This window comes from Myotis davidii, unplaced genomic scaffold (genome assembly GCF_000327345.1).
Source record: "Myotis davidii unplaced genomic scaffold, ASM32734v1 scaffold142, whole genome shotgun sequence".
NCBI lineage: Eukaryota > Metazoa > Chordata > Mammalia > Chiroptera > Vespertilionidae > Myotis > Myotis davidii.
Window position 1 is genome coordinate 772,375 of NW_006294400.1, and position 11,633 is coordinate 784,007.

Here is an 11,633-nt window from a genome sequence, read left to right on the forward strand (position 1 = left end):
GAGGGCGGCCCGAGGCGCCGGAAAACGCCGCGACCTCGAGGTGTTCGGACCAGCGAGACTCTTAAAGGGGCCGCGTCGGCCTGAGGGAATGGGGCCGGGTAGGGGCTTGAGTGGGCGCCATGTCCGTCCCTTCCACGCTCTAAGGCTCGGAAGGGCTTAGGACTCTAACGAAGGGAGTAAGACTAATGGAGACCACTCGTGATTGGCAGTCATGGTTCCTTGTCCTTTAAGATGAGGACCCGAGGGGCGCGGCACCGGCGCTTTGGTTTGTGATTGGCCACCGTTGGGGCGGACTCCACGCCGCTCCGCCTCCTCGCGGGTCTCCAGCGAGAAAGCGCCGTGAGTCATACTAGTCCATAGTCCAAAGTGCTTCCATCACATTTACCCCAGAAGAGTCTAGAGAAGAGCTCCTAGTGGCCGGACAAGGACAAGGCAGCGGAGTCCGTCCTAACAACGGCACCACAAACCAAAAGTTCTAAGGCCACGGTTTTCTTAACACCCAGAGAACAGGATGCAGGCGGCCCGTCCTAACTGCTGTTTGCAATAGAAACGGGCACAATTCCAGAAAGCAGCTTGGCAGTATGTACGAAAAGCCTTCAAAAGGTGTTCGCCTTTACACCCACTTAGAGGACTGAGCTGGGAAAAGAAATCGGGAACGCAAGGATTTCAACAGAAACTTCCTCGCAGTGTTATAATAAATGTTCAGAAATGGAGACTGGATTTCCAACGTTGTTAGCGTATTAGAAAGAATAGTATGTAGCCTATAAAAATGTAAGTCATACAGCAACTTGCTCAACACCTACCATGTGGGAGCTGACAATACACAAAACTATGTATCAAGACAATTATGCATTTCAGGGGATTTGGGGCATAAAATGAGATACTGGCAAAGGCCCTTGAGGGGCAAGGGAAGGAAAGCAAGGATTGTATGCATTGGACTCTAAAATGGACAGGGACTAGGTATGTTTCAGGTTCATAAATTGCCCAGCTGACAAGTATTTGAGGTCAAAACCCTACCACGCACTTAAAAATTTACCATGTTAATAAAAGTATTCATTTGCTTAGAAAAAGAAAGACGATTATGTGATAAAAATTACATCTGCGAAGAAAAGACTAACGTATTGTCAGGATTTCCTCCAGATTGTGGGATATGAATGACTTGTTTTATTTACTGGTGTTTGAGTTTTCGTTTTTCAATCCAAAAAAACAAACAAACTTGCTCTGAAACCATGATGTAATTACCTTCTTCCCCATTCCACCCTCCCTCCTCCTCCCAGCTGCAAACTGCATGTGTGAATGAGGAGCTAAACAGGCTCCACCACCAAGACTCTGGGCCTTTCCTCAGACAACTTTAAGAGCCTCCTGACTCCACTCCTGCTCAAACTTTTCTTTCTTGCTCTGAGGTCTCAAAGGTTTCAGCCCATTACAGCACCAATGCCCTTTGCAAAGAACACATGATTTATTAAAGACAACTTGTCATCAACAGCATTGATTCAAGAAACAAAACTGATTTCCTTAAAAAACAAAAAACACAAAAAACAAACAAAAAGCAGACTAATGTTCTGACCCTCTGGAGTGAGCGAGCCCTCCTGAATTCATTCTAATACAGCCCCATCTGTAACGTGTCCCCGTTCCCGGGGCAGCTGCACAAGCAGGAAGCCGGGCGCTCGGGCTGTCTGGGAACCTCCCTTGAGAATTTAGAGAAAGGGAATCACCAGGGGTAGGTCCTTTCCTCAGCCAAACCTGGACATGGTCCCTGTGCTCTTGACCTTCATCCAAAAGTCAAGGAGAGGGCACTGGCCTGCCACTGAGGCAAATCCGATGCAGTGATTCAAGTAGTGTGGCCCCAGAAGGGAAGGCAAGGGGACAGGCGAGAGGGAACGCATCAGGTGCCCTGGGCAGTGTCTGCTGGGTCCCAGGCTGTGACCCACATCTCAGGCTGAGAAGGAGTCAAAGTTGGAACTGAACAAGCCGACAAGTTCTGGGAAGGTGGGCCAGGCTGGTGGGAAGCAGTGTCTCTGTCCAGTGCAAGGTCTTGGAGTCTTCCTTCCAGTTCCAGGACAGAGCTCAGAGCACCCCCAGCAGGAAGGTTCCAGAGGCAGGGGGAGAGGACGCCGAGTCTGACCTCAGAAAGCCCAAAGAACATGCTTCTAACTCCTTTTCTGCCTTCCCAGCTCCACCCACACCCCCAAACCAAGCACTTGCCAATCGGCAATAAATATCCAAGAGTTTGAATAAATAGTAAAAATCTCCCAAAAACTGTGTGTTATGAGAGGAGGTGGCAAACAGGCAAGTGCACAAAGTCCCAGCAGCATCCAAAGCAGCAGGAGCTCCTGGGGGAAGCTGATCCTGGCCCACAGCCTGGCTTACGCGGCAGTAGAGGTCCTGGCTGCCAGCCTCAGGATGGCTATGGGGGCACCAGGGTACCTGCCCACCAGTCCGAGCAGAGGAGGAAGACCCTTGCCCCATTACCCAGTTGTCCAGACCCAAACCACCTGCCTCCTTACAAAAGGAGGGAAGGGACTTGATCAGAATAAGCCCTTTCTTCCCACTGCCCAGCAGTGGGAGTGGCCAACGGCTCCTGCTCTAAGTGCATCCACCCCAAATCCTGGGACCAGCCCAAGTGGGTGACCAGCACCCACTTTTGCTTGCTCGGCTCCCCCGGCCCTGACAGGATCCAGGGCCTCTGAGCTCAGCCGGCCCAGGGAGGCTCCCTTTGGTCCCGCTGGCCAATCATGGGACTCACTCTCCCTGGATGGGCCCTGAAAGCCGCGGGAATGACTGCTCTTCTGAAGCACTTGGATCCCAAACCCTGGCGCAGCACCGCCTTAATGTCCTTCTCCTTTGGGGAAATCTCTGGAAGACTCAGCTCTCCCTCCTCCATCCCTGGGCAGAAAGGAGGGTAAGAGGCTCAAAGCCTCACGGGCCATCACTTCTCAGCAGCTTTTGGTTTCCAAGATTTGGGGGAGTTGGGCAGGTTCAGGGCCCTCTGGTGAGGCACTGTGGACTCCCTCCCAGTCTGAGGGACCTGGGAACCTAGGGCTGGGGGTGGGAACAGGGTGCAAAGGCCAAGGGTGACTTCCAGGGGCTTTGCTAAGCCAGACTCCTCATTCTATCTCTGGGTTTCACAGGCGTGGAGGGGAAGAGGCTGGGGATAAGGCACCCCAAGAGAGGAGGGCAGAGGAAGAGCAATGTTGAGGAGCAAAGCCTCTGTGAAAAAGATGGAGGGAGAAGGAGACGGGCAGAGAGACAGGGGAGAAGCAGAGACCTAGAGGGAATCAAAACCCCTCCCCCGCACATCCACACTGATAAGACAGAGAAGACTGACACAGACACACACTCAGTGAGAGAGGCAGAGGGTGTGCCTGGGCCTGGCAGCTTCTTGGCTCCCTCGATGTCACTGTGCCCACGGAGAAGCCTAAGCACCAACCCCACGAGGTGGTTTCTGGCTCATCTGCCGAGCACCTCCCCCGAGCAGAGCCGGAGGGAGCAGCAGCGCAGAGGAAGGAGGGAGCGCTGCCAGCCCCCGCGCCCCCATCTGCCCAGGCCCAGGCAACAACTTCCGAAGCTCCGGCCTTGCTCAGCTGCCTGGGAAAGGCCCCAGGGCTGCAGAGCAGAGAGGGAGCCAGGGCTTGGTGGTCAGGAAGGAGCGTGGCACAGGGTGCCCCCGTGGAAGTGGCCTAGGGGGACGGAGCCAAGTGAGAAGGCCTGGAGCTCCCCCTCGGGCCGGGATCCCACAGGCGTCTCTGTGTTCCAGAAGCCAGGACACGGACCGGTGGTGGCTTCTCTCCCCTGCTGCCAGGCTACTTTGAGTCTTGGAGTTCCTTGGCTTTCTGTAGGATCTGGCAGACATCTGTGATGGGGTAATCCTGGGCACGGGAAAAGCCAACAAGATACCTCTGAAGTCAATCCCCCGCTGCCAACCTGTGCCCTTCATCCTGAGACCTGTCACCACTCTGCAGTGTGGCCCCCAGAGGCAGGGGCCACAGGTTATCGCCCCCACGTGTAGCTAACATGGCACTCACTGCAGCACTAATGTAACCAAGCCAACCAGCTCCACCCACAGGTCCTGCAGCCCTTCCCTGGGACCAGGACCATTCTGCTCATCTCTCCTGACCTGGCACTGGGCTGGCCTCTGTCCATACATCAGCTCAAAGGGGCACCTCAAAAGCCCAATCAGGGGGTGCTTATGCCTATTTACAGATCTACTCAGTAAAGTTATTGCAAACGAACCCCAGGCCAGGTGTTGAAGAAACTGAGGCCTAGAGAGCTTATTACTTGGCTTAGGTCACATGACTCGCAGAGCAGAACAAAGATGTGAGCCTAGCACTGTCTGACCATTGAGCCCATGTTCTTTTTTTTTATATATATATTTTATTGGTTTTTTACCGAGAGGAAGGGAGAGAGATAGAGAGTTAGAAACATCGATCAGCTGCCTCCTGCACATCTCCCACTGGGGATGCGCCCGCAACCAAGGCACATGCCCTTGACCGGAATCGAACCTGGGACCTTCCAGTCCGCAGGCCAACGCTCCATCCACTGAGCCAAACCGGCTTCGGCGAGCCCATGTTCTTAACCACTGAGCCCCACACTTTCCTGCTCCAGGTCTGGGCATGACTACCTCCGAGCACTATCACATACTGGGCACTGCGGTGTCCCAGGTACAATGAACAGGTACAGCACTTAGTTCAGAGAGGCCAAGTCATTCACTCAAGGCCACCCTACACTCAAGGTCAGTGCCAAAGCCGGGATTCAAACCCATCCAAACCCAGATCTGCATCAGGGGTCTAGACTCTTAAGCCTTGCTACACTCCACTGTTCTGACCCAGCCTGTCCCAGCAGCTGGCAGGGGGTGGGCGCTCAGTAAGTGTCTGCCTCTGAACACCATTACCTGAAGGAGCCGCATGTTCACAGTGAAATCCCCTTCCAGCAACTGCTCCCGGATCAATCTAAGTAAGGAAAACAAGCAGCAAAACGCTGGGACCCTGGGCTGTGCTGAGTGCAGGCCCTGCCCAGCCCCTTCCCGCTCACCACCCCCAGCGAGTTTGGTTTGACACTGGCCCAAGGTTCCCAGTGGCCCTCTCTGCTCATGGCCACACTCACATGAGCATGGCGCAGCAGACGAGGAGGAGGAAGTCAAAGCGGCTGTCATCAGCGAAGAGGGAGTCCCAGATACGGATGACATCAGGCAGCAAGAACTCCTGGGACAGCAGCAGCGTCAGCCAGCGGAAGGCAAAGAACTGGGGCTTGATGTTCTGCTCTTGCTGGGGAGACAGAGGCGCACAGTAGGTGCAAGAATCCGTGTTGGCTGGTGGCCATGTCACATCATGCAGTCTTTAAATGTAAATTCAGATCAACAGCAGGGCCCGGGACCTCACCGAGGAGGCAGCAGGCCAGGGGAGAGCGCCAGGCACTCGGGGGGATAGCCCTGGGCCGCCTAGATAGCCTTGCTCGGTTAAAGGGGTAGCTGCTGCTTGCTGACAACCCATGTTGTCATATCTTCTGATATTTTTAAAGAGAAGCCATAAACCCAAACTTATATAAGCTCTCTAGATTTATAAATGACAGCTTCGATTATTTTAAAACACTGTATAGCCCTCGCCTCTGTGGCTCAGCTGGTTGGGCACATCCCATGCACCCAGAGATTGCTGGTTCAATTCCTGGTCCAGGGCACATGCCCAGGAAGCGGGATCGATCCCCAGAAGGGCGAGTGCAGGAGACAGCCAATCGATGTTCTGCTCTCACATCAATGTTTCTCTTTCTCTCTCACTCTTCCTTCCTCTCACTCTAAAAATCAATACAAATATTAAAGAAAAAAAACTCTGTACAGATTATAGACAGAGAGTCCATTAACTGGCACTTACTATAAGTCAGTCTTGTGCTTAGCATGTTAAATATATTACCTCACTTATTCACTCCATAGGACAACCCTACAAGCAAATTATCCCCAGCAGAGATGAGCCCTCTGGTCAGCCACAGTGAATATTATTAACTGAAAAACTGCAGTCCCGTTACACCACAGTTTCAGGTTCAATCTCTGGTCAGGGCACACACAAGAATCAACCAATTAATGCCTAAGTCAACAGAATAAATCGATGTTTCTCTCCCTCTCCCTTCCTCTCTCCAATCAATTAAAATTAAAAAATAAAACAGCAAAAAAATAAATCTATATTTGTTTAAAAATATCTTGATATAAATTTTTTTATTCCCAAAACTGGTTTATATATAATTTTTTTACTGAAATGTTTTATGAAATACACTACAGTTTTTAAAAATTTTTCTGGCCCTGACCGGTTTGGCTCAGTGGATAGAGCATTGCCTGCGGACTGAGGGGTCCCAGGTTCGATTCCGGTCAAGGGCATGTGCCTTGGGCACATCCGCAGTGGGGGGTGTTCAGGAGGCAGCTGATCGATGTTTCTCTCTCATCGATGTTTCTAATTCGCTATCCCTCTCCCTTCCTCTCTGTAAAAAATCAATAAAATATATTAAAAAAAATTTTTTTTCTGAACTTTAAAAAATGAAATTCACCCTTTCTCAGGGGACAAAAAGGCTGAACTAATTAAGTGCCCGGTAAATGCCTCCCATTGTGCCTGGCACACAATGGGCACCCTATCAAGTCCCCTTCCCTGCCAGCCTGCCTGGACTACCAGCATCTGCCGCTAGTCTCTCGGCAGTGGATCACCGTTCCCTAGCAACAGCAGCCACCTTTAATCCCCAGACTCAAGCCAGAGCTCGCCCTGGACCTGGGACGCTCAGGAAGTCTGGCCTCTCCCCCTGTCTGCCGTAGCCTCGCCCGGTGGGCCGGGGTCTCACCAGTTTCAGGTAGAGCTCCGCATCCTTGTCCTTCAAGGTGGAGTACACCTTTTCCATCTTGTAGGTGATGCCACACTGCGAGTCGTCCAGGCTCTTGATGAAGTTGTCCCGAATCTCAGCCATGAGGTTGGTGAAGCAAAAGAAGGTGTCTGCCTCGGCGTGCTCTGGGCGAGACAGGCAGGGTGAAGGCAGCCGAAAGGGAGCTGGTGCCCCCAAGACCCACCCCACTCTCACCTATGACATCCCCCCTGCACCTGAGTCTCACCGAGTCACTGCACCCCACGGTCAGGCTCAGTACCGTCTCTGTCCCTGACCACTCTCCCTCCCAGTACTGAGGACATCACCTCTTTCCTCTCACGTCTTCTGGTAACACTGTACACTCGCTTAGCAATTGATTATTCTCTTCTGAGGACATTTTTCAAATCATTATTTATTTAAATCCTATCATTCAGTTTCCTGTATACCATCTCATGCCCCCTATCAAATATTTGGTTACAAGTATCAAGAGCTCAGTACACTTCCAACGTTCTAGCAAGTCTGAGCTGGGATGGATCTGAGAGGATCCAGGCCAACCCCGTAGCTGACAGAGGGAGAATGGAGGCCCAGGGAGAGGCTGTGCGCTGCAGTCTGATAAAGCCCACGGGCCGGGCTTTCTTTGGTCCGTTTTTTAAGGAGCCAGCAACAAGGGATGTGGGCAGCCAAGAGCCCTTTTACCTTTCCACTCGCTGTTGGGGTCGGTGGCAAAGGTATAGTAGAGGGGCCCCACGATCTCGTTCATGCCCTGCACGTAAGCGATGCCAGGGTTGAGCTTGGCATAGATGAACAGGATCCGCTCCACCACCTCCCAGTGGGCCTCACAGCCATTGGGCAGCACCTCGTACTCATTCAGGGATGATGGCGTTGAGTGCTTGTGTGGGGAGCTCATCTGGGGAGAAGAGGAGGAGCCATTAAGACGGTGGGTGGCATTATGGACAATATGTTCTCATCAGCAACGCCTACCATTAAGTTTAAACTTAACCTCCAGCTAATGGGAAATACAGGACATAGAGGAACGTGCCTAGGGGAAAAGCAGACAAAGCCAGAAGGTGGGCTATTCTACAAGACAGCTGGACCCAAATCTAATTTACAGTGGTAAGCCCTGGCTGGCTTGGCGAGAGTGGTGAGAGCACTGGCCCGAGGACGGAAGGGTCTCGGGTTCAAGTCCCAGTCAAGGAGACAAACCTCGGTTGTAGGTTTGATCCCCAGGCCCTGTTCGGGCGAGTGTGGGAGACAACCAGTCGATGTGTCCCCCTCACATCGATGTTTCTCTGTCTCCTCCTTTCCACTCTCTCTCCAAAGACCAATGGAGAAAATATCCTCGGGTGAGGATTAAAAAAAAAAATTTACAGTGATAAAAGCCAAAAACACTGCTTCCCTTTGTGGAGAGGGGTACTGACTGGGAAGGGGCATTTTCTGCATAATAGAAACATTCCGTGTCTTGTTCTGGTTGGCAGTCACACAAATATATACATAAGGAAAAATCCATCCCGTTGTGTACCTAAGATGTGTGCATTTTACTGCATGTTAAGTTATACTTCAATTTAGAAAACAAAACTTCAAATATGTCAAAACAGAGAACTGGCTGAGAGTCTTCAAAACGTGAAACGCTGTGGGGTTGGGGGAAGGGAAGGCTGCTCCGGACCAAGAGCCTAAAGAAACAGCATCCTGCCCTGGCCGGTGTGGCTCAGTGGATAAAGCGCTGGCCTGCGGGCTAAAGGGGCCCAGGTTCAATTCCGGTCAGGGTCATGTACCTGGGTTGCGGGAACATCCCCGGTGGGGGGTGTGCAGGAGGCAGCTGATCGATGTCTCTCTCTCATCGGTGTTTCTAACTCTCTATCCCTCTCCCTTCCTCTCTGTAAAAAATCAATAAAATATATTTAAGAAAAAAAGAAACAGCATCCCAAGGCGGCCCATGAACCCGAACGGGGCCTGGTTTGGGAGTAAAAACACACAAAAATATTCGTAGCGCAACTGAGGACACATAGTCATGGCCTGGACGTTAGGAGTTATCACGCAGCCGTTATCTTCCTGGATGTGTTATGCTGAGGAGGAGGCGGGCCTTACTCCCAGAGAAGCCTGCTGAAGTAAGTACTGGGGGTGGGGGGGAGTCTAGGACCCCTGCAACTTACGCTCTGTAACACAAACAAATTCGGCCAAATGTTAACAGTGTTAAATTTAGCTGGGAAGTACATAAGTATGTAAGTATGCATCATAAGCATACTTTTCAACAGAAATACTTTTTGTATTTTTTGTATCCAGACCAGGAAACGAAGGAGGCTGTGAGTCTCACCGAGTCACTGCACCCCACGGTCAGGCTCAGTACCTTCTCTGTCCCTGACCACTCTCCCTCCCAGTACTGAGGACATCACCTTTCCCCGCACGTCCTCTGGTAACACTGTACACTCGCTTAGCAATTGATGACATTCTCTTTCAGTTTTTCTGAATGATTAGAAAGTTTCACAAGAAAATATTGGAGATGATAATCCCTGCTTAAAACTTATGAAATAGAGCAGAGGTCCCCAACACCGGCTGCCCATCAGGTCCCCAGGAGCTTGGCGAGGACTCGGGTGCCTGGGGGCACCTGTAGGAGAGCCACAGGCAAGCCAGGCAGGGACAGTGCAGGAAACTGTCCTGGAAGTGCCAGGCCCTCGGGCGTTTCAACTCCCTTTCCCATTATATGTACACGTGCATGCTATACATGCACATACATGTGCAGACACACATACATGACTTCGTTTACTGAGAGCTCTCTCTGTGCAAGACAGTGCTCCACAAGCATGCCTCACCGTCATGCTCTGAACGACCTAGAATATTCTCCCAACATTCACTTTCAAGATAAGGAAACAGGCTCAGAAAAGTTAGGTCACTCATCATGTCTGGCATGAAGTGGTGGCCTTAGGATTTGATCCCAGACTTGCTGACTCCAGAACCTGAGGTCCAGGCCTCTGAGCATGCCCAGTGCTTTCCAGCTTTCCAGGAATCTGCCCGGCCATGACCTCATTTCATCTTGGCAATTCAAAAGCCAGGCCGGGCAGAAACGCTTACGCCCAGCCCTCAGAAGAGGAGATGGACGCCGAGGAAGGTAAGCCCAGTCTGGCTCGCCCGGAGTTAAACAGGTGGTCAGCTTTCACTCAGGCTGCCCCACCACGGTCCACAGTCTAGGCATGAAGCTCCCGGTCAGCTGCTCTGCCCCAGGACAAGGTCCAAACCTAACATGGGTAAGAGCTCAGCTCTCAGCTCTCCGCCCAGTGACTAGTGAAACGAATGGCAGAGCCAGGTGCTGCAGCCGGGACACACGGTAGCCCTGCCTCACTCAGCCAGCATTCAGCCCCTGCAGCACCCCGCTGTCGCAGGCAGGCGGCCCCTGGGACCAGCAGTAACTGCCATCGCCCTGCAGCGGGAAGTGCTGCTCTCCTACAGACACAGAGCCTTGACCAGTCGTTCCACTTGGAGGGTAAAGCTCCGCAGTAGCATCTGTCTAGCTTTTTGGAGGCTACAGGGAAGTTTTTTCTGTGTGGAAGGCAGTGAAAAGCTCAGAGCTCCGGGTGCCAAACCAGTAGGTGTAAGTCAGGAAATAAGGTTAGACACTCATTTGGCTATAGTTACAGGAGCCTGAAAAGACTGGGGTTCAAACCCTCAGCATGGCCTGGGCAGCACCAGTCCTGTCAATTCTACCTCCCAAGTGCCTCAGATCTGTCCTTGCTCCACCCCAGCCCCAGCTCCCACCCGCTCCTGCCTGAGCAATGCAGCCACCTCCCAGCCCCCCTCCACCGCTGCTCCTGCCCTCCAAGTCAACACCCCCACAGCGCCAACAGCGATCTTTTACAAGAGCAGCCCCGAATGACATCACTGTCCGGCTCAGAATGCCACCAGGGCCCCCAGACCTCAGGATAAAGGCCCCGTGTGGCCTCACCACCACCGACCTCTCCAGTGTCCTCCAGCAACCTTCTCTCCCTTTCCCTCTGCTTGGACACCTCTATTCCCTGAACACACCACACCACCTCCTGCCCAAAGACCGACACATACACCCTCCTCCCCGCTGGAATGCCCTGTCCTCCTGGCTCTTCGAGCATAAGCTTAAATGTCACTTTCTCAGAGAACTCTTCCCTGACATCCGGGCCAGGTCAGCTCCCCACCCATCAATCTCCCATCATACCTGGAATTACTTTCTAAAGAGCCATCTCCACTACAATAGCAGCCTGGCTCCTTCGTTGTACAGCAGGAACCTCCCCCAGTAGCCATTACATCCAGCCTTGAACTTGATCCCTGACTCTCCAGAAAGAGCCCTGGCAGGACTGAACTTGTCTTGAGTAACTGTCAGGACAGACGGTCCTGGGGCCAGTGGCGAAAGGGAAGCAGGAAGGAAAAGGCTGTCGTGGGGAGTCCCTGGGGCTCCCAGGCTGCCTCTCACATTTGTGACCCCGCTCCGGTTCCGGGCCACGGTCTGGGATTTCAGCGTCGTCTGCTCCACCCGCTTACGGAGGGTCTCAAACTCGTTCTGGGGGTCCAGGATGAGGAGGCACGGGTACTCGGTGGGCCTCTGGAAGAAGGACATGTCTGGGCACAGCCTCCTGTCAAGAGGGAACAGGAGAGAGTACTGTTACTCAGGATGGAGGCGTCGGACATCCCAGCATCCCAAAAGACATTTTTTAAAAAAAAATATATTCTGCCGAAACCGGTTTGGCTCAGTGGATAGAGCGTCGGCCTGCGGACTGAAAGGTCCCAGGTTCGATTCCAGTCAGGGGCATAGACCTGGGTTGCGGGCACACCCCCTGTGGGGG

The 11,633-nt window shown here is 52.6% G+C and overlaps 1 protein-coding gene across 1 annotated transcript in view; it reads right to left on the reverse strand.

Annotated features, from left to right (window-relative positions):
• Positions 1-1,141: 1,141 nt before the first annotated feature.
• TBC1D13 (TBC1 domain family member 13) overlaps positions 1,142-11,633 on the reverse strand; it is a 15,337-nt gene continuing 4,845 nt past the window's right edge. Inside the window, exons 6-11 of the mRNA XM_015567034.1 lie at positions 11,264-11,423; positions 7,528-7,738; positions 6,814-6,977; positions 5,104-5,264; positions 4,892-4,949; positions 1,142-3,869 (exon numbers count right to left, since the gene is read on the reverse strand). Coding sequence (XP_015422520.1) covers positions 3,804-3,869; positions 4,892-4,949; positions 5,104-5,264; positions 6,814-6,977; positions 7,528-7,738; positions 11,264-11,423 — 820 coding nt within the window. The 3' untranslated portion in view covers positions 1,142-3,803. The remainder of the gene's footprint in view (positions 3,870-4,891; positions 4,950-5,103; positions 5,265-6,813; positions 6,978-7,527; positions 7,739-11,263; positions 11,424-11,633) is intronic.